This window comes from Macrobrachium rosenbergii, chromosome 55 (assembly GCF_040412425.1).
Source record: "Macrobrachium rosenbergii isolate ZJJX-2024 chromosome 55, ASM4041242v1, whole genome shotgun sequence".
Lineage (NCBI taxonomy): Eukaryota > Metazoa > Arthropoda > Malacostraca > Decapoda > Palaemonidae > Macrobrachium > Macrobrachium rosenbergii.
In genome coordinates, this window is record NC_089795.1 from 80,637,663 (window position 1) to 80,661,940 (window position 24,278).

Below are 24,278 nucleotides of genomic sequence, written 5' to 3' on the forward strand. Positions count from 1 at the left end.
CGAAAACAACAAGAATAATAATGCTAAAAAATCCTCGTAATGATACAATACCGTATCGTCATAGCCGCTCCGATTGCCGATATTAATGATTTACAGGGTCGACATAACGGAATGTATTTATCAGCTATGAAAGTCACTGGCAGGAAAGAAAGCACACGCGGCATTAGGCCGAAGAAGAAACGCTGTTCAGTCATTAACAAAATGTTCGATAATCACCGACGTGCATATTATGATAAACAAGTTATGAGATATCCAAATCTGCATTTATCGAAAGCCGATACGTCAGTAAGACCCTAATTGCTCATTATATGATAAATAAGGTAATAATCCTTGTATGCAAAAAATACATAAACAAATAAATAAATGAAAACACAAACAAATATATATACCCTGTATCTTGTCTATTTGTTGGGCTCCCTTAGCACATTTATAACTACTAAGATAAAAAAATAGATAGTGGCAATTTAGGCGCTTTGCAGTATAAGACAAATAAAACGACTCTTTGTAAAAACAAATGAGTAAAGATCTTCAAACTATCTCTGCATGATAAACATGATTAACATACATGAATAAAGATCTTCAAACTATCTCTGCATGATACACATAATTAAAATAAATGAATAAAGCTCTTCAAACTATCTCTCCATGATAAACATAATTGAAATAAATAAATAAAGATCTTCAAACTATCTGTGTATGATAAACATAAAATAAAAAAATAAAGATCTTCAATCTCTCTCTCCATGATAAACATAATTAAAATAAATTAATAAAGATCTTCAAACTATCTCTGCATGATAAACACAATTAAAATAAATTAATAAAGATCTTCAAACTATCCCTGCTTGATAAACATAATTAAAATAAAGGTGTTCAATCTCTCTCTCCATGATAAACATAATTAAAATAAATAAATAAAGATCTTCAAACTATCTCTGCATGATAAACATAATTAAAATAAATTAATAAAGATCTTCAAACTATCCCGTCATGATAAACATAATTAAAATAAATAAATAAAGATCTTTAAACTATCTCTGCATGACAAACATAATTAAATAAATAATGATCTTTAAACTCTCTCTGCATGATAAACATCATTAAAATAAATAAATATTGATCTTTAAACTTTCTCTGCATGATAAACATAATTAAAATAAATAAATAATGAACTTTAAACTCTCTCTCTGCATGATAAACATAACTGTATTCAATGAAGAAATGTTAATTGCATAACAATATTTCCTACCTCATTTTTGCCGATATCAATAACCCTCCATTTTCGTGGTTTTGTAGATTTCTGGCGATCAACCTAATTAATTTTTTTTCTTTTCTTTCATGGCTTTCCAACATAAGGAAACCGAACTGCCTCTCCCAACGTCCTCTGCAGGATGTTGATAACATCCATGAATATCCATAGACTTTATCCCATCGTCATCTGCACGATGTTTATAACATCCATGAGTATCCAAATATTTTATCCCAACGTCCTCTGCAGGATGGAGTATCAAGATTTTATCACAAAGATTTTATAACATCCATGAGTATCTCCAACGTCCTCTGCAGGATGTTTATAACATCCATTAGTATCATAGATTTATCCCAACGTCCTCTGCAGGATGTTTTAACATCCATGGTACATTCATGGGATGTTTTATCCATAGATTTTATCCCAACTTCCTCTGCAGGATGTTTATAACATCCATGAGTATCCATAGATTTTATCTCAACTTCCTCTGCAGGATGTTTATAACATTCATGAGTATCCATAGATTTTATCCCAACGTCCTCTGCAGGATGTTTATAACATTCATGAGTATCCATGATTTTTATCAACATCCTCTGCAGGATGTTTATAGCATCCATGAGTATCTAGATTTTATCCCAACATCCTCTGCAGGACATTTATAACATCCATGGTATATGAATTTATCCCAACGTCCTCTGCATGATGTTTATAACATTCATGAGTATCCATAGATTTTTATCTCAGCATGCTCTGGGATGTTTTATAACATCCCATGAGTATCCATAGATTTTATCCCAACATCCTCTGCATGATGTTTACAACATCCATGAGTATCCATAGATTTTATCCCAACATCCCCTGCAGGATGTTTATAACATTCATGAGTATCCATAGATTTTATCCCAACATCCTCTGCGTGATGTTTATAACATTCATGAAGTATCCATAGATTTTATCAACATCCTCTGCATGATGTTTATAACATTCATGAGTATCCATAAGATTTTATCTCAACGTCTCTGCGGGATGTTTGACGTCCATAGTATCCAGATTTTTGTCAACATCCTCTGCAGGATGTTTATAACATTCATGAGTATCCATAGATTTTATCCCAACATCCTCTGCATGATGTTTATAACATTCATGAGTATCCATAGATTTTATCCCAACATCCTCTGCATGATGTTTATAACATTCATGAGTATCCATAGATTTTATCTCAACGTCCTCTGCAGGATGTTTATGACGTCCATGAGTATCCATAGATTTTATCCCAACATCCTCTGCAGAATGTTTATAACATCCATGAGTATCCATAAATTTTATCCCAACATCCTCTGCATGATGTTTATAACATCCATGAGTATCCATAGATTTTATCCCAACATCCTCTGCAAGATGTTTATAACATCCACGAGTATCCATAGATTTTATCTCAACGTCCTCTGCAGGATGTTTATGACGTCCATGAGTATCCATAGATTTTATCCCAACGTCCTCTGCAGAATGTTTATAACATCCGCGAGTATCCATAAATTTTTATCCTAACATCACTCATGATGTTTATAACATCCCATGAGTATCCGCCAGGTACTTATCCCAACATCTCTGCAAGATGTTTATAACATCCATGAGTATCCATAGATTTTATCTCAACGTCCTCTGCAGGATGTTTATGACGTCCATGAGTATCCATAGATTTTATCCCAACGTCCTCTGCAGGATGTTTATAACATCCATGAGTATCCATAGATTTTATCTCAACGTCCTCTGCAGGATGTTTATGACGTCCATGAATATCAATAGATTTTATCCCAACGTCCTCTGCAGGATGTTTATAACATCCATGAATATCCATAGATTTTATCTCAACGTCCTCTGCAGGATGTTTATGACGTCCATGAGTATCCATAGATTTTATCCCAACGTCCTCTGCAGGATGTTTATGACGTCCATGAATATCAATAGATTTTATCCCATCGTCCTCTGCAAGATGTTTATGACGTCCATGAATATCAATAAATTTTATCCCATCGTCCTCTGCAAGATGTTTATAACATCCTTGAATATCCATAGACTTTATCCCATCGTCCTCTGCAGGATGTTTATAACACCCATGAATATCCATAGACTTAATCCCACCGTCCTCTGCAAGATGTTGATAACATCCATAAATATCCATACACCTTATCCCATCGTCCTTTGCAGGAAGTTCATAACATCCATGAATATCCATAGATTTTTACCGTCTGCTCATCTTGATCCCTGAAGCAACGTACGATAATTGTGAAAAAGGTAAATCCTTCGTAATTCATTACACATTGCTTTTAGTCTGAATTAAATGTTCACTAAGATAAAAAATGAAGAGAATGCTGACATTTCACGGGCATTTTTGCATTCATGAAAATTACTGAGTGATATTAATAAGGTAACAAAGGTATAAATTATGAAAAAACAAAACAAAAAGCATTTGGAGAGCCGGGGGATATATAATAAAATTAAACATAATAAATTCCATGAAGAATGTGGATTTGTTCAGCTTTAGGGACATAGACAATATATCGCGATACTGAAATATTGGAGCGCTTGATAATGTGGACATAACAAAAACAAAACAAAAAGAGCAAAAAAACTGTATTATTGTATTTCACATTTCAGTTCGCCGTTTCAAATCCTATCCTACTGTTCGCATGGCCCACTGCTTGCATTTTATGGGCCCCCAACTTTTAATTACATACTGTGTATCAGTCCTCATATCACTACATAGTATTTTTTCATGCGTTGATCTCGAAGACCTTCGAAGATAAAGAAATAAAATTAGGAATTATACTTTGTATGATCTGCCAACTCAGGGACCTTGCACACACAAATAATAATAATAATAATAAATAATAATAATAATAATAATAATAATAATAATAACTACAAACCCGCTATACTATTGGCCAACACAGTAAAGAACTGACTGTCTTTTAACTGACTTGTCATTGAACCTCCAGTTAAGGTCTAGTGCGCCTGGTTAGATTAATGTACTGGTCCAACAGTTTTGTGTGCATGTGTGTGTGTTGTGTGTGTGTGTGTGTGTGTATTATTATTATTATTATTATTATTTTAAACACAGAAGTCGGTCCCCATTGAGGTGGCTCGAGAAAGCAACACTGCAGACACTGAAACACTCATATTTATTATTATTATTGTGTGTGTGTGTGTGTGTGTGTATTATATTTTAAAAGCCAAACAGTAGTCTTTATATAGTTTTCTAACTGTTCCCTTGTTCTCATACGAAGATCAGAGGGATAACACTGATATCACTGAAGAGCTATCAAAATTACCACAGCAATAATCTAGGTAGTTTTATCATGGCAACATGAAGGCAAAATATATCTCTTATTAGTAAAATAAAAAAAAAAAACCTCGGTAAAAAAAATCTACAAAACCAAAACTTTTTTTTACCTTTACACAAAGGGAAATAGTTGCCTTACTACAGCAGAAGTAGTCTAATTAAGACGCATTCTGCCCTAAAATGGAAAACTGCAGTATCTGCAAAATTTTCTAAATTGAGATAAGCCACCTATTGGGCTCGTGAAACACTGATACACAAGTTACTGCAGTTTCAGAATGATTCTTCAATGCTTTCCACAAGTATTTAGGAGGTCCCATTTGCAGTATCTGCAAAATCAGTAATAAGGCAAGGGAGTATCTACCATTTTTCTCAGTGATGTATTTTTGCAGATACTGCAGGCTTCCATTTTCGGGCAGTATTTATGACAGACAAGCGGAGCGTTCTTATAAGTACCAGCTATAGAGTAAAGAACTAACAAGTTTCAACGTTATTTTATTTTGCAATACTTCGAATGAGTCAGCATTAACTCCCAGGTGCTAACACTGGTCGTCCATTTCTGCCCACAAACCGTATCGTACTGTACGTTTGTATGTTGAGGCAGATGCTTGAAACCAGGCATTTTATGAACTGCCTAAAATTTCAGCAGATAGCAAAATGCGTTTAGGGACATTTGATCCCCGCCAGGGCTAATTACTAAACACGGCGAAACAGTGACTCGCCTACACTGTTTCACCGTGTTTGGTACTAACCCCTGGGAGATCAAATGTATTTCATAAATGTTGGTACTGGCCCTGGGGGATCAAACGTCCCTGAGTGCATTTCGCTATCTGCCTGAAATTTCAGGTAGATCGTGAAATGCCTGGTTTCGCTATCTGCCTGTTAACATATATAAAGATTAGTCAATAACGTGTTTCTAAATTGGATAACCATATTGAACGGAAGCATCAGAAAATGTGGAATAGATGATTTCTTAACGCTTTCAGCAATTTGGTTTAAAACTCATGCCAGAGATGTTAATGGAAATGATGGTAATGATTGATCATGTACCTCCATTTTTTATGTATGTATGTATATATATATATATATATATATATATATATATATATATATATATATATATATATATATATATATATAAATAAAATCATACACAATGCGTGCTCGTGTGTATAGCCCGAAAAACATACAACTCGAATGGAACGGGTCGCACGTCGGAATCACGCCATGCAATTAAGCGTTTAGCCTGCGCCGCTTGAGAAAGCCATCGAATAAAGAAACCGTCGGAAAAACCGGATAATCGCATTACTCGAAAGCATTAATCTCCAATTTCGTCGCAGAAAAGTGAGCGCTTTTACGAGCTAAGTATTTAAGCAGAGAGACATAAATCCTCTGTCTTTTTCAAATGACGATTCTCAATGCGCTGCCAAGTGGTGTGTGTATCTTTGCAAGTCACAGAGCGTGACGGTATTCATAAATTGTGATTTACGGGATGTCGTGAGACCGAAGGAGACTTGTTTGCTACAGATTTTCTCTCGTAAGACTGAGCGTTTTTTTTTTCTTTGCTACAGATTTTCTCTCGTAAGACTGAGTTTTTTTTTCTTTGCTACAGATTTTCTCTCGTACGACTGAGAGTTTTGTTTCTTTGCTACAGTTTTCTCTCGTAGGTATATACAGATTTTATCTCTAAGACAGTTAAGACTGAGAGGGGTTTTTTTCTTTGCTACAGATTTTTCTCTCCTAAGGCTAAAGATTTTCTCTCTGAGGACTTTTTCTTTGCTACAGTTTTCTCTCGTAATTGAGGTTTCTCCTGCAGATTTTCTCTCATAGACTGATTTTTTCTTTGCTACAGATTTTCTCTCGTAAGACCGAGAGTTTTTCCTTTCCTACAGATTTTCTCTCGTAAGACTGCGAATTTTTTTCTTCGCTACAGATTTTCTCTTTTAAGACTAAGAGTTTTTTCTTCGCTACAGGCTTTCGCTCATAAGACTGAGTTTTTTCTTTGCTGAGATTTTCTCTCACAAGACAGAGTTTTTTCTTTGCTACAGATTTTCTCGTAAGACTGAGAGTTTTTTTCTTTGCTACAGATTTTCTCTTGTAAGACTGAGTTTTTTCTTTGCTACAGGTTTTTCCTTTTCTACAGATTTTCTCTCGTAAGACCGAGAGCTTCTTCTTTGCTACAGTTTTTCTCTGGTAAGACTGAGAGTTTTTTCTTTGCTACAAGTTTTCTCTTGTAAGACTGAGTTTTTTCTTTCCTACAGATTTTCCCTCGTAAGACTGAGATATTTTCTTTACTACAGATTTTCTCTCGTAAGACTGAGAGTTTTTTCTTTGATACATATTTTCTCTTGTAAGACTGAGTTTTTCTTTGCTACAGATTTTTTTTCATTCGACTGCGAGTTTTTTCTTTGCTACAGATTTTCTCTCGTAAGACCAACAGTTCTCTTGTTTGCTACAGGTTTTCCCTCGTAAAACTGAGTTTTTTTCTTTGTTACAGATTTTCTCTCGTAAGGCTGAGTCTTTTCTTTGCTACAGATTTTCTCTTGAAAGAGTTTTTTCTTTGCTACAGGTTTTCTCTTGTAAGACTGAGAGTTTTTTCGTTGCTACAGACGACTTTCTCTCGTAAGACTGAGAGTTTTTTCTTTGCTACAGATTTTCTCTTGTAAGTTTGAGTTTTTTCTTTGCCACAGATTTTCTCTCGTAAGACTGAGTTTTTTTCTTTGCTACAGATTTTCTCTCGTAGGACTGAGATTTTTTTTCTTTGCTACAGATTTTCTCTCGTAAGGCTGAGTTTTTTTTTTTCTTTGCTACAGATACGCTCTCGTGAGACAATTATTTCTTTGCTACAGATTATCTCTCGTAAGACCGAGATTTTTTTTTTTTTTTTTTGCTTCAGATTTTCTCTTGTAAGACCGCGAGTTTTACGATACTAAGAGCTCCTGTAAAATTTTACACTTTTACACTTGAATGCTTTTGTACGTCCTCTGACTTTTTTCACACTTATTTGTCCTATAAGGCAATTAACTCTTTTTCAGACTTGAAGCCTTGGTAAGACTATAACTTTCCTTAAAACTTACACTTTTTATTAGGCAATTAACTCAGTGTCAGATTTGAAAGCCTTGGTAAGACTGCAAGCGTTAACTCATACTTGAAAATTTTCGTAAAACTACAGACGTTCCTTAAACTTACAAGTTTTTATAAGACAATTAACTCGTTTTCAGATTTTAAAAGCCTTGGTAAGACTACAAACTTTACTCAAACTTGAAAGTTTTTGTAAGACTGTAAAATTTCCTCAAAGTTTTTATGAAAGTTTTCGTTTTCAGGCTTGGGCTTGGTAGACACCTTTACTCAAACGTTTTTTATAAGACTGTAAACTTCCTCCTGGAAGCCTTGGTAAGACTACAAACTTTACTCAAACTTGAAAGTTTTGTATGACAGTTAATTCATCCTCAAACTCTAAAGCTTTTGCAAGACTAAACAGGTAAAAAATGCGCCGAAGTTTCTTCAGCGCAATCAAGTTTCTGAACATCGTATAATCAAGGCCACCGAAAATGATCTATCTTTCGGTGGTCTCGGTATAATCTGTATGAACCGCGGCCCATGAAACTTTCACTACGGCCCAGTGCTGGCCTGTCTATATCGTTGCCAGAAACACGATTATAGCTAGCAACCTTAAATAAAATAAAAACTACTGGGCTAGAGGTTTGCAATTTGTATGTTTAATGATTGGTGGGTGAATGATCAACATATCAATTTACAACCCTCTAACCTGTAGTTTCAGAATATGACCCTCTGGCCTCAGTAGTTTTAAGATCTGAGGTGGACAGAAAAGTACGGACGGACAGACAAAGCCGGCACAATAGAGTTCTTTTACAGAAAACCAAAACCTTCCTCAATCCCATAATCTTTTGTAAGACATTTAAGCCGTCAAGCTTAAAAGTTTTTGCAATACGTTTAACTCGTCAAGCTTCCAAGCTTTCGGGTTGTTACCGATTTTCGTTTTCTTTAAAGCTTTTGCACGGCCGCAGATTTCCGTCAAACTGAAAGTTTTTTAATCGAAAACCTTTTTTAGATGAGACACTTCAGTAATGGCCGAAAACAATAACATATTAGCCAGTTTCAACTACCTAAGCATTTAAATCTACAGGAATACACTTCTGAAACTAAATCTTAGAGTAACTAGTAAAATTATTTTCTACACCACCTGAAGCTTCATTTGCATAAGGCGGGAAAAAATGTGACTATAGACAAAATGAGGAAGGGAAGCATACCTGATTTTTTTTCTTTTATTGATCGCCTACCTGCTCGCGCATAATATCTATGTACAGGTCAGTCCTTGGATATAAGGTTCACATTCCATCCCATGCCTCCTCTCTTTCTCTCTTAAAAAAACTCCCGTAGAGGTAGTGCAAATCAATGACCTCTTACTTAATTTGTAGGCATCATAAGGTTCTTTGTAGTGTCCCTTCGGCTCTTAACACACAGCCCCTTTCGTTCCTTTTACTGTACCTCCTTTCATACTCTCTTTCTTCCATCTTACTCTCCGCCCTCTCCTCACAATTGATTCACGGTGCAGCTGCGAGGTTTTCCTCCTGTTACACCTTTCAAACCTTTTACTGTCAGTTTCCATTTCGACGCTGAATGACCTCATAGGTTCCAGTGCTTGGCCTTTGGCCTAAATTCTGTATTCAGTTCTATTCAGTTCTCTCTTCAACACACGCGCACACATATGCACGGGCACACTTCATCTAAACTGCTGCTGAACATTGCTGTGCTCTATAAAATTAGCAGCGTATGAAACTGAGACACGCGACATCAGCAGTAAAGCGATCGTTTCCTAAGTAACTCTGGATATACAACCTGTCGTAACCAGTCAACGAGTTTGGAAACCTTAGTTTTACACAGAATAAACACATCCCGGATAATCTCAACCTCATGAAATAAAATATATATTAAATTAAAACGCATACCCTTTTTGTAAGATATTCGTACATTCAGAAGACACGGTAGTCTTACCTTCAGAACATTTGACAAAAAGTAGAAAGTTAAGTATACCTTAGTTTAACCAGACCACTGAGCTGATTAACAGCTCTCCTAGGGCTGGCCCGAAGGATTAGACTTCTTTTGCGTGGCTAAGAACCAATTGGTTACCTAGCAACGGGACCTACAGCTTACTGTTGAATCCGAACCACATTATAGCGAGAAATGAATTTCTATCACCAGAAATAAATTCCTCTAATTCTTCATCGGCCGGTCGGAGAATCGAACGCAGGCCAGGCAAAGTGCTAGCCGAGAAAGATATCGACTCGTCCAACGAGGAACTCACAAAAAGTAGAAAAATGAAGACATTCACCGCAGAGAGATACTACTCAAATTTCCTATGAGACCAACGCAAAGTGCCACAAGCAGTAACAAGCACGAGTTGACACTTACCACAGGCGATGCAGGCTGTGACAATTGATGAAGACAACAGCAGCCCAAACCTTCCTTGCCTTCGCTGGGAGAAATCTGTGGATTAAAAACGATGAATTAAAATAATCATTCAAAATACGAACTAAGGTCACAACAGTGATGGAAAGTCACTTTACTCTCATAAATTTACGACATGGAATATTTTGGATGAATTCTTAATTTCTAAAATTTTACATTAAACCATAAGACAAACAAGACGTAAATGATCTTATGAAGGCATAAGATAACGTGGATACGAAATGACCCTTAAATAAAAGTATATAAATCAGTGAAAAATTAGAGAATTTATTTCTGGGTGTTGAAATCATTCCTCGGTATAATGGTACGGATTTACAATGGCTTCTTAGGTCCGTTGCTAGGTAACCAACTGGTTCTTAGCCAAGTAAAATAAGTGTAATCCTTCAGGGCAGCCTAGGAGAGCTGCTAATCAGCTCAGTGGTCTGGTTAAACTAAGGTATACTTTAATTTAAGGAGCTGGAAATGATATTTCAAAAGGAAGATCTGGTATTAATTAACACCTGCTCAACTGCAATTACCATATGCGTGTACTTCATCTAAGCATAAATATTAACACCTGTGGACAAACACATACCGAATTATATAACAAAAATATTCTAATCAATGCCAACAAAAAAGACTAAGGGGCGGCTTCTTGCTCTGCCTTTAATAAACAACAAATGGGCTTCAGTTAAAGAGTACAAGCCATAACATTCGTAAGGGAGAAATAGAACATTAGAAAGTATTCAGTCACTTATATCATCCATATATAACTGGGTATGTGAAATGAATTCACAAACACACGCATATACTTAACCGAATAACAATACATTTATTACCATAAATACACGCTTACAATCGTACGAACAAAGGCACATTATTGAATACCACTGACAATTTATGTCCGCATGTACAAGCCACATTCTCTCTCTCTCTCTCTTTCTCTCTCTCTCTCTTTCTCTCTCTCTCTCTCTCTCTCTCTCTCTCTCTCTCTCTCTCTCTCTCTCTCTCTCTCTCTCTCATACATAAAGTACATGGGCCGGAAGGAACGAGAAAGGCGGAGACACTGAAATCTTGCGTCTTATTGTCAAACTTGACAATAAGACGAAAGATCTCGGCTTCTCAGGCTTTTCTTTCTCCTTCATGGCCATACGGTCCGTTTACATTATTTACGGAGCCTTAGATTTCTTAGAAAAATTCGTATTAACAGGAAATATTATGGCATAGCAGTATATAAACAGACATTATATTATATGGTTATATATATATATATATATATCACACACATTCATATATATATATATATATATATAAATATATATATATATATATATATATATATATATATATAATATATATATATGTGTGTGTAAGTGTGATAAAAATCAGCAATATATATATTTATATGTGTATATACATATAATATATATATGTATATATATAAACTTGAAATTTGCAGGGAGAAGTATTGCAAAATCAGAATCAAAGGTATGAAAGAGGACAAGAACTTTGGTCTATATAAGGAATAACCATCAAAAATAGTTTGCCCACAACTTGAACAAACTGTGCAACAATTAACAATAAGAACCGCACCCTGTGAAAGCTCAGTATCAGTCTTTATAAAATTCAGGCCTAAGTATATTTCTAAACTTCTGTCCCAACGAAGGTAATTTTATATAACCTCTTCTCTCTCATTAATTCCTTAATTTTGAGACTGAATCATTTGAATATAAATTTCAGCCAAAGGCCAAACACTGGGACCTATAAAGAGGTCATTCAGCTGAAACAGGTGATTGACAGGTTTTTGAAGGTGTAACAGGAGGAAAACCTCGCAGTTGCACTTTGAATCAATTGTTAGGAGAGGATGGAAAGTAAGATGGAAGAAAGAATATATGAAAGGAGATACAGTAAAAGGAACGAAAGGGGTTGCAGATAGGGGCCTAAGGAACGCCGCAAAGAACGTAAGTAATGACTACAGAGCACCGCATGAGGTGCACTGACGGCACTAACCACCCTACCCCCTTCCCCGGGGGAATTCGCTAATTTACTAAGGACGAGAATTATTCTCAAGTCTCTCGAGCGAGACAAGGCCATTAATGCAACTGCTGAATTTGAGACACTTCAGAAAATAAATTCGAGACTTCTATGACTGATAACGGAATAAGCTGCTTACCAGGGATTAGAACCATTAGGAAATATAATTTATAAACACCTTTCTTATCCTCCTCTTTCTTTTCACAAGTAGTATTCCTTAAATCTTCTCTTTACTTTCTTCTCTTAAACTGACCTTGAATAATGCACTTTTATTTTCTTTTTTGTCAAGGTAGCTACTGATTTTCCTTTTTAACTTTATTTGGGGCCAGTCATCAACTTCTGCGGGACAGAAATGATGTAAATTACAAGATGAAAGCAAGGCGCATGAATACGAGAGGACAATATTACTCCCTAAAATTACGCATAAAAGAAGCAAGTAAAAAATGCACCTAAGTTTCTTCGGCGCAATCAAGTTTTCTATACAGCCCCTACAGCATATATTCAAGGTCACCGAAAACAGATCTGTCTTTCGGTGGTCTCGATATATATAATGCTGTATGAGCCGCGGCACATGAAACTTTAACCACGGCACGATGGTGGCATATCCTATATCGTTGCCAGAAGCACGATGATATCTAGCTTCAACCATAAATAAAATACAAACTTCTGAGGCTAGAGGGTTGCAATTTGGAATGTTTTTGATGATTGGAGGGTGGATGGTCAACATACCAATTTGCAGCCCTCTAGCCTCAGTAGTTTTTAAGATCTGAGGGCGGACAGAAAAAAGTGCGACGGACAGACAAAGCCGGCACAATAGTTTTCTTTTACAGAAAACTAAAAATGGCACGTATCTTTTAATAGGTACTGAAGTCAAATAGATCGATCACGGGGATGGTGGGAAGAGTAAGTGCATGTATCAGTGAAAAAAAAAAAACCCTATTAATGTATTTAAAAACAGAATATTCAACTTTGGCGAAAGGCCAAGAGCTAGGACCTATGAAGGCCATTCAGCGCTGGAAGAAAGTAGAGAAAGGTTTGAAAGGTGTAACCAGAAGGAAAACCTCGCAGTTTGCAATGTAAACAATTGTTTGAGAAGGCGGATAGCAAGATGAAGAAAGAGAATATGAATGCAAGAAGGTACTGTAAAAGGAATGAAAGGTTGCAGCTAAGGAAGAGAGGACAAGAACCTTCAGTAATGCCTTCAGCGCACCGTGCTTAAGTGCAGTGGCACTAACGCCTACAGGGTAATGGATTAAATTCACTCGACATAGAGTACCAGAATACGAAAAAAACACCCAGGATCAATTATGTTAAGGAGACACTGGAAATCAACTCAGTAAGAACAATTTCTTTTTAATAACAGTTAGAGAAATCAGAAATCAGAGAATCAATATCGTGAATCAGAATTCAATTACTGGAACTTGGAAATAAAGAACAAACCTTGCTCAAATCTGAATAGGTCTCTTTTACATGGTTAAGTACTTGGGTTTTGTACATAACTTTTGATTATAACCGATCTGCAGAATTCCCATTTTCAATATGTCTGACAATCTTTCTCCCACATCAGTTCATGGTCGAAACAACTGCAGTCCTCAGTACAGCTTCGCACTATAGCACTTATGAGCATACGGAACTTCAGAAGTTCAAGCGAAAATGCAAAGCATTACTACCCTAATACTATTCTTCCCGTATTTTAATACTTTTTCATCTGTTTATCTATTTATTAATTTGTTTTTTCTTTTTCAATAAGTGGAATCTATTCTTTCTGTATTGCCCTTTCTCTTACTTCTTCCTAATGGGGAAAATATTCTTTGGAAGCTTGAATTTTAAGTCAATGGTCCCTGTGGGCGTGTTCCATATGAATAGGTTTCATCTTCTGAATAATAATAATAATAATAATAATAATAATAATAATAATAATAATAATAATAATAATAATAACTTAAACACATTAATCCATCACGCTGATGGCGATCACTTCAAGATTGTCTACCCTTTGCCAGGTTAATCAGGCACGAAGTGCAGATATGCAAAATAAAAATATGCAGAATGCTCATGATTTTGCAAGTAAAACAGAATGTTAAATTAAAGAGCTCGTATATAGGGCGTGCGATGACTATTTCTTTCAGCAAAATCATCATCAAGGTTTATAATATAGTTATGAGTAAGCAACGTCACAAGATTTTTTTTTACAAGTGTTGCGTTTCCCCGAAAACTTTGAAAGTATTTGCATATCAGGACGTCAAATGATTCCCATAAAATATTTCACGGGATTTAGATATAGACAGGCAGCAATAATTAATCATTAAGCAAGACACGTACATAAGGAACACAAGCTAACAGACATTGATACGAGCCCTTCTACAGTATTGAAACTTAATATACAGTAATGTTCATTATTTCCAAAAATCTTATTATTATTTCCAGGAGATTCGACAGTAGCCAGTAGTCGCTATTTAAAACACCACTGTGAAAGCCTTAAGGCTTTCTCTGCCGTAATGCCATATACAGAACTACTTTAGCTCAACTGTTGGACTGCGATAGTTGACGATTAATCTTGGTTGCAAGGCGGTCAACTGCCAGAGAAGGAAATGGTACTTTACACAGCCCTCAGCTATACTTGGGATGGAATACAAAATTCAGGCCAAAGGCAAAGGGCTGGGACCTATGAGATCATTCAGCGATGGAAGGGAAATACAGAGCAAAAAGGTATTCAAGACATAACAGGAGGGAAGCCTTGCAGCTGCACTATGAAACATTTTCGAAGAGGGTCGAAAGTAATATGGAAGAAAGAGAATATGAAAGGAGGTGTAGCAAAAGGAATGAAAGGGGTTGCAGGTAGGGGACCGAAGGGACGCTGCAAAGAACCTTCAGTAATTCCTACGGTGCACCGCGTGAGGTGGACTGACGGACACTAACCCTACCCGGGCCTCAGCTGTGCTTCTTGGCTCTACTGCAACAGATATTATCGTAACGGTCTATCAGTCAGTGGTATGTATCATAGTTTCCTTCCACCAGAGTGCACTTATCACAGCGTTACTCATTACTGTTGATTCACAGTGATCAGCAAGATAATCATCTCAAAAGTGATAAGACTAAAGTGGAGGCCTCTCTCTCTCTCTCTCTTTCTCTCTCTCTCTCTCTCTCTCTCTCTCTCTCTCTCTCTCTCTCTCTCTCTCCTTCAGTGTGGGTTATTGTCTTGCAGCTTGCTCTTACGTCCTTGTGAGGGCTTATATCATGCCAGTTGCAGCAGTCCTAGGTCACACTTTTACCACATTAACTGATTCACATCAACATAATACCATTGTCTTCACGGTACAGGCATGTCAAGAAGATGTGACCTAACATTCTCAAGATGGCGGAAGCAAATGTGCTGGTTTTCTCTAACAATCTCCTGCGGAGAAGGTTGTGTGAAGAGCCTAGACCATCAACACTTCTGTGAGATAAATGAAAGGAAAGTGGCGTTTTAAATAACTTCTGAGGCAGTGATCTACCTCACGTGATGTAAACCTAAGCATTAGAAGGAAAATAAGACTGAAGAAGCGCTTTTCAAATCTAGTAAGTGGCTACGGCAGAGCCAAATTATACACAGAACAGAATATGCAATTTAGGCCAAAGGCCAAGCGCTGGGACCTATGATGTCATTCAGCGCTGAAAAGGAAACTGATAGTAAAAAAGGTCTGAAAGATGTAACAGGAGGAAAACCTCACAGTTGCACTATGAATCAATTGTTAGGAGAAGGTGGAAAGTAAGATGGAAGAGGATAAAATGAATGGAGGTACAGTAAAAGGAATGAAAGGGGTTGCAGCTAGGGGCCGGAGGCACGCTGCAAGAACATTAAGTAACCCCTACAGTGCACCGCGCGTGAGGTGCACTGACGGCACTAACCCCTTTAGGGGCAGAGCCAAATTGACCGTCCTTCTTTCGGGAGATACGGATTCTATTATCGTGCATCTACATTTGAAATTTAATTCTTGATTAACCTTCTGTTATATAATGTATAAGGAAAATCATGAACGCACGGTTGAGTATGTATCGCAAATTACTATATCTACAGTTCTTAACACAAGGAATGTAACTCTTTATGCGCAAACGTTAAATTGTTTTCTATGTAAATATAATATAATACACATATCATATTTATAAACAGGACCTCATTGAAACTGGATGGTATCTAGCGGAGATATTTATTCAAAAAAAGTTACAAGCTTTCCAGGACTAACAGTCATCATTGTCAGGTATCCGTAAGTGATAAAGTTAATTATATATATATATATATATATATATATATATATATATATATATATATATATATATATATTTATTTATATATTTATATATATATATATATATATATATATATACAGTATATACACATATATATCATTTATATATATATATATATATATATATATATATATATATATATATATATATATATATATATATATATATATAAACAATCTACTGGTCATGTCTGCTAGATGAATATGTATTTTCAATAACCGCAATCCTCTAGATTATCACCACAAGCCCGACTCCGAGTGAAAAATAAAAATGAGGAAGCCTTCACCCACCCACCAAGGAAGGACTCAAACCGACGAATGAGGTATCAGCTAGGACTCACCTGCACACCATATTACAAGGATATAGGTCTAATCGGTTCTTGCATATATACATCTGTGATGTTCCGAGACAATTCTACCACGTAGGCCTATCAGTGTTTCAGCGGCTATTGTTTTATGGCTGATATATAAATATGCATATATATATATATATATATATATATATATATATATATATATATATATATATATATATATGATCTAATAGTCCTTTTACCAGACATAAGTATTTGTAATACCCACAGTGTATGTATGTGTATATGTAAAATACAGAATTATCTATCAGCCTTATCACTGTCTTTTCTATCAGCTATGCAGTGAAAGCCAGACGGGAAATAGAAACAAGTTTCCCTACCAAGCGAGACTCGAAACCACACCACATGAAACATCAACTTAAAGGGTAGAGCATCGTCAAAAACTGCACTGAATACGTGAATGCGCAAGATTTTGAGGCTTCTTCTCAATCAAAAATTTATAGCGGATAGATTTTAAATGACTTTTCTCTTTTTCCTAGCTAGTTCTTTCTGAATGGGGACAAACCCACTTAAAACGATGTCACAAACCCATTTACACATGGGTACAAACCCACTCAAAACAGGTTCCTTGTAGGTAGGACTTGGATGTACTTGATATACTTTCCTACAAAACAAAAATAAAATGCGACGGTTCGACTAATAAGGAAAATACAGGGAGTACGAACGAATCCTCCTACCCTAAAAAGCGTTACGCCATGTCAGGTGTGGGGTTCGAACCCACGCACTCTCTCGAGTACCAGAGCTTAAATCTGGCGCCTTAGACCGCTCGGCCAACCTGACTACAAGTACCGCACGTCGTGGCCATGCAATTTGATAAGACGCCCTCTTCATTCTTTTCCTTTAATTCTTGGTAATATATTTTATTTTTCTGTGATAGCAGCCTTCATATGGAGAGTAAAACTGAAGACTTCCACTGAGCCCCTTGGGTTCGGGAACTACCAATTTACTTAAAAAATGGGCGCCGTGTTTAGTACCAGCCCCAGGGGATAAACGTATAAAAACAAACAAAAGATGGTAAATATCATAATCATACATAAAATACATCAACATAAACAAAAGGCGGTAAATATTCCGGTCGGTGACTGTCGGGAACCAGGTCGTGACATCAGTCTTTAGTTTTCCTAATGCCAACTCAAACTGAAACTAAAGCGCACTTTTTTTTTTTTTCTTATCTTGCCTCTGGTAAGGTTGTCACGCCAGCCAGTCTGGCAAAGCTCCTCTGGCGTCTGAATGATGCTAATTATAATCGAGTTTGGCGAATGATGGACGAAATGATAACTACAAATAAAATCATCTCTCATTCTAAATGCCAACCTCCAATGCAAATGAGGTTCTCATTAACCGACGTAATTAAAAAAAGTTCTCCAGGCGTGACCTCGCTACAGTCCATTACAAGGCCTCGATCTTAAACTTATTAAGATTTTTCCCTTAGTCCCAGTGACTTTGGGAGTTGTGACGGTATGTTATTTGTAACTAATCAGTCAAAGTATTTTGATCGCTTCCCATTTTCCCATCTCCTGATGAAAATTGCTCTTCAGGAATTTTCTCTTAAGAACACCCCTATGTTTTCCAAATTGAAGATTTAAGGAACAGATGATACATTTGATAAACTGAACGAATAGGGATAAAATTGTATCTGGCGGCAACGCCAATGCCTAGACCGAAGTCTCTTTGGAAAGGTCTAATAGGCATATGACTGGTGACTTTTCCTATTGTTAATTATCATGAATCTACTAGCAACTGATTTTTAGTCATATAAAAATACCATGACCAGCCTAGACTGAAAGCCTGAGCACAATTTTAACCTACTTCCTGCCTTTTCATGAAGAGAAATAAGTCAAGGGTTAAAATATGCATCGTTACATTGGTCCCTTAACCGGCAACACCCCCAAAAAAAAAACACTCCCGCATAGACACAATCGTATATCAGGGAAAGGTAGCCTAGTTGGAAACTTCAGAACACTACACCATGAATAAGAAAAACGTGATTCACTCGTTAATAAAGTAATCAGGAAAGTAAGTGACTTGGAACAATAGCGCCCCACACCCTAAAATGGAATGTAATGTAAACTTTAGACTAAATACCAAGTGCTGGGGCCTATGAGGTCATTCAGCTCTGAAAGGGAAACAGCGAAGGAAAGGGTGTTAATTGTGTAACAGGAGGAAAACCTCTCAGTTGCATTAAGAAACAACTGTTAGGAGAGGATGGAAAGCAAGATGGAAAGAAAGAGAATATCAATGGAGTTACAGTAAAAAAATGAAAGGGGTTGCAGCTAGGGGCTGAAGCGGCGCTGTAAAGAACCTTAAGTAATTCCTATAGCGCACCATGTGAGGTGAACTGACAGCACTAGACCCAACAAAGCCCACCCCAAAATAAAAATTTAAAAAAATGTATCGCCATTCCCGTAAGGCTTCCCATTAACCTCCGTTCCTCTTAGCTCCCATTACAAGATTCCTTCTTCGTTCCCCTCCCTCCCACCCACCCCCATCCTCGTACCCCTATTAGCCATTTCCTTGTCTTCCCTTGTCCTGCTAAGGGTAACCTTCATCAAGCATCGTAAGTCACTCCAATCACCTAACCAACGTAATGGCCCTTAAAAAGAGACCGATTAAAAGTCAATCAGGAACGGGGAAGAAGGGAGAAGGGGGCAGGGTAGAAGGGGCGGGGGAGTTGGAGTTCCCCAGTCCATCCATTCCATCCCAAGCTCCGAGAGGGTCGGACTACTGCCTTCTTCCTTCGGCAGAGATCTCTCTCCCGTTCGTTTCCCTCCATCGGGACGCCCTTTTTTTTCATGTGGGATTAACTATGTAAATAGGCCTACGAAAGAGAGGCTTCGACTTAGGCTCACCTTTAATTTTCGGCCCTTGTTCAAACCCTACGAGGAGATTAGGGGGATTACCGGATTCGTGATAATAATCTCAATGTCAAGGGGAAAAGAAAGATGCAGCAGATATGGACAAAAAATTTAAATTATGCTAACACAAAACAAAACGCACATGAACGGGAGGAGGTTTTAATAACCGCTTAGCAAACGCAATGTAGTGTTAGGAAATCACAAATTCTGCAAACAAAAAACAATGTACGTATCTCACAACCAAAGCAGATGAAGAATACAATGCATTGCATTTTTAAGTTTCAAGTATACTGGCTTATTTTGGCTGAGAGAGAGAGAGAGAGAGAGAGAGAGAGAGAGAGAATTCTTTCGTCAGTGAAGCTGAACCACCTAAATATTAAGTTGCATAACATCGACTGCCTTTCGCTACTGAGAATAAATGAAGCGCTTCCATATACGATAACAATTCTCCATACTACGTCATATTACTCCAGGATAACTGAAGAAGCTGCTCTGGAGAAAAAACGTATTCGAGAATTACACTTTAAAAATAAAGTTCATTTAAAACTCGCGAGCATGTAGCCTACTACGCAGCAGTTTATGAATCCCGACATGAACACAGTAACTTGAAGAACCTTGGAAACAAAGTAAAAAGGCTCTCTGCAGGCTGTGATAAAAGGCGCGTTGATTTTTACCTTCTTTAGCAATTTTGTGATGTTAGCTATTATCAAGACATCAATACAACGATAGTAAAGAAAGCCCTGGTACTCGTAAAACCTCCTATGTCTATAAACGGAGCATCTGAGAGAGAGAGAGAGAGAGAGAGAGAGAGAGAGAGAGAGAGAGAGAGAGAGAGAGAGAGAGATTCATATTCCTTAGAATAAGTGACTTTCACTAACCATGTCTTGATATCATTCAAAGAAAAGTTCATCATAAGCTACCAAGAACTAAGAAATAACAGTAATTATAACAAACCTACAATTAATGGGCCAATATAAATCCTCTAAGAAGCAAAAACAAAAACAAAAATTCTAATTCCTGCACAATTACCATTAACTGAACCCAATCAAGCTATAATGGAAAATCATAAAATATAAACCAACGGACTGAACACTACTGAGTCTACGAGAAAGAGCATAGGTACGCTGCCTCTTCTGTGCTCAATGAAATATTAAGTTCAAAATCATTCCCGTTTTTCAGCAAGAGTCTTATCGTAAGGTTTTCAACCCTTTTCCCGTTGTGTACCACCTGGCTTATCCAAGCACCCATTCAGTTATCCTAATATGGACTCTGGCCAATACCCCATTAATATGACATGAATTACGACTAATTTACTTCAAGAAGGTACGATGTTTTGGCTAATTAATGGAAACTGTAGTAAAGGTATTACAGTATGCGGCTAATTAATAGAAACTGTAGTAAAGGTATTACAGTATGCGGTTAAGTCCTCTTTTTCTTAGGACTTATGTTTCCCATGTAAGATGGGAGGACCTGCTTGGAAGATAGTATATCCTGGAATCCCAGAAATATGTGCGCCACCCTCCCGCACATCCCCCTCATTACAATCCACAGTTGTCAATCACTCAGTGAAGTACTCAGCAAGTCAGCTTCAACATGCTCCAGTAAGTCTGCACACCTAAGAAGAGTGCATCGCTTGCTAAGTGAGTGGGTAGGTCCCCGTCACAATGTACAGGCAAATACTCTGGCGAATTTGCAAATATAAACCATAAATTTTGATGCTCATTGCACGGTCATGCTGAAAAATAACTAGGGTTCCTTGTAAAGTGTAAAAGCCTGTAAAGGAAGTTTTGATTACTAAAACTGCATCTTTCAAACGATATGTGACAACTGATAGGGGCCTAATGATGATGAGACTGCCTTCTTCACTTACAGTATTTCCTGAATAATATACACATAGCCATACAAGACCAGTAATAAAATTATTAAAGTAAGCAATAATTCTTGGGGTAAATTAACGAGGACCAGGCCAAGCTAAGCTGAAACCAGCGGCATTTCACTAGGCTAGGGTGGGGAATGTTTGTTTGGAATTGCTAGTGTAATTTTTTTTTTTTTTTTTTGCCCGGGTTAGAAGGCTGCCCAGTCAGATAGCATACCCCATCCTAGGTTAGGTTAGGGTAGGTTAAGATGCATCCCTGTACTTTGCTGAGTGACTGGCAAAGCCCAAGATCAGGGCATGTTGGGGGTCCAATGGGCGTGGGGAAGCCCCCCCGCCAAGACTCAGACATCCTATGTGAAAAGGTTAGGTTAGGCTGCAACCCTGGAATTAGCCTATTGGTACTAGTGTTCAGTCCATGCTTCATTCATATTTACTTTCCCCTCTTAACAGTTACAGATAGGGTACAGGAACCATATATATATATATATATATATATATATATATATATATATATATATATATATATATATATATATATATATGTTTCACTTGCATTTTTTTATATATTTCATCATAATTGATGATGAAATTCATTTGCTTATGGTCTCCTTATTATTACCTACATAATATAGGTAAAAACCATACAAAACACAAAATTATTACAGCTCATGTTTTTATAATTTTAAGCTTAATTCAGTGACAACTCTTCTCCACAGGGCTTTTACTTATTACATGAATTTGGCATTCTTTCAGCCAGGAAATAAATTACCTTTTAGAACATTTTAAAAATAACTGCTTCCCACAAAAATTATTTTATACAGAGCTTCGTAGTTTTCTGAATAATTAGTTTAGCAACGATGCTAAAAAATCTTTCACGGTACCAAAGTCATTTATGCAAAGTTTACATTTTTACATGACGACTCCTTCAGAATAAGATTTATTCAGGTATTGCAAAATCATTATGGCGCAGTCAATATTAAACTAATACCAAAATATTCCATAACCATCTGGGTTTTTTTTTAACTATAAAGACTGGTTAAGTCCCTTCTTAACTTCCAACGTGGTTTATAAATATAATTGTCCAAAGTGTAACTCTGGGACATGTGTGGGATCTACGCAGAGGTTACTGGGGGTCAGAATCGATTCTCATGTGGAATATGCTTCCAAACAGGAAGTAGGCTCTCCAACCCTGAGCACTCGAATATCAGGAACCATGAAAAGATTTGTAAAGCCGCTATCGAAAGAGACGATTTTTGCATCATAGGACAAACGCAAACCCCTCAAAACTACCTATTTTTGAGTCGGTGCTCATTAAGCAGCTAGTTCCCCAACTGAAATACCCAAACCTCCTCCATCCAACAGTATCCTAGCTAACGTGTCTCATTTTGTATTTCCTTGTGTCATTCTGTCTACTTTCTCTGAACTCAAGGTTGGTAGACTGTCCAAGCTTTTAAGAATATTTTTGTAATTGTGAATTTTTAGTCTTTTTATTGTTTTATTATTTCAAAAATCTAAGATTGTTTCATAATTGTTATATTTGTTGACAGATTCCCAGGTGTAATAAAGTTGGAATAAGGAAAAGATAACGTTGAAATTGGTCTGCATCCTTACTCCACAGTTGATTTTATATATATATTCATATATCTATCTGTCTATGTATATATGTGTGTGTGTGTGTATACATACACATTTAATCACAAATTTGTTTTGAGTTATCGTTTCGTGTCCGCCTATCGAGGGGTAGAATGGCGCGCCGCGCACCATCAGCTAAACGCCAAACTCTTCTAAAAGTATACAAATACAGCCGTTTTCCCAGTAAAAAGGATAATAAATTTTGAACTTCCTTGTCTTAGAAGGACCTTAACACCTAAATCCAAGTCTTAGAAGGACCTTAACACCTATACTTGCAGATTTGATTGATCTATAAAAGGTGCATATAAACTAGGCAAAACAAGCAAACGGAACTATATCAATAAGCATAAGGACCTACCATCGTTAGCCAAATGGATTACAGCCTCTTCTTCACCCTCTGTGTAACGCAACAATCGCATTAACAAGTGAATGAACAGGAATTTCTTCACAAGCATGACTTACTCTTTTATTGAAGATATATTTCGTTAAACGTTTAACAACAACACCAGCAAAACAACAACGTTCGGAAATTTCCTCGCGTGAGTATTGGAACCTTCGGAATCGGAAGTTCGGCGGTAGTTGGTGAACGATATAGGACTGTTCATTTCTAAGTATTTTTGAAGCCGTGGCACTGACATGGCATATTTCATTATTGTAGCTAGTTTTATCGACACATGACGTGTATCATCATTAATTAAGAATATTTTTTGGCGTTAGATAGGGTAGCACAGGTAATTACGCCAAAGTTCATGCCATCGTTTCTCTCCTTGATCAAAACAAACGTAACCCCGAAGAGAAAAAAGTTGCCAATGTTGCATACCCATATTACAAACTGTATCGTAAATAATGTCGTAGGCTTTTTTCAGTTGAAAAATACTGCGGCTGTGCAATGAAACGAAAAGAACTTGTCTATACAAACATCATGAATTCCCTTAACTATTTATCGACTTGCTGTAAAAAAAAAGTTTTCGAAGTGAATTTTGTCAACTGACATTGACAAGTGTGTTAGTAAACAATCAAGACCAAAGACCCAAAAATGAGTGGATCTGCAGTAAGCAGAAGTTCTTCAATTTCAGGAAATTTAAGCCGAGTAAGGTACTTAATAGAAGATATTTTGTAAATACGTTTTATCACTTGGAGCGGCATGTTTAGAACCCAAATTT

General features: G+C 36.8%; 1 protein-coding gene and 1 non-coding gene across 2 annotated transcripts in view; both read right to left on the reverse strand.

Annotated features, from left to right (window-relative positions):
* The window catches only part of LOC136835500 (homeobox protein dve-1-like), a 420,692-nt gene extending 397,014 nt beyond the window's left edge, over positions 1 to 23,678 (reverse strand). Inside the window, exons 1-2 of the mRNA XM_067099084.1 lie at positions 23,474 to 23,678; positions 10,023 to 10,097 (exon numbers count right to left, since the gene is read on the reverse strand). Of these exons, the coding sequence (XP_066955185.1) occupies positions 10,023 to 10,097; positions 23,474 to 23,476 (78 nt within the window). The 5' untranslated portion in view covers positions 23,477 to 23,678. The remainder of the gene's footprint in view (positions 1 to 10,022; positions 10,098 to 23,473) is intronic.
* TRNAL-UAA (transfer RNA leucine (anticodon UAA)) lies at positions 17,449 to 17,532 on the reverse strand. Its single transcript has one exon. It is a non-coding gene; the product is annotated as a tRNA-Leu (tRNA).
* Positions 23,679 to 24,278: the final 600 nt, after the last annotated feature.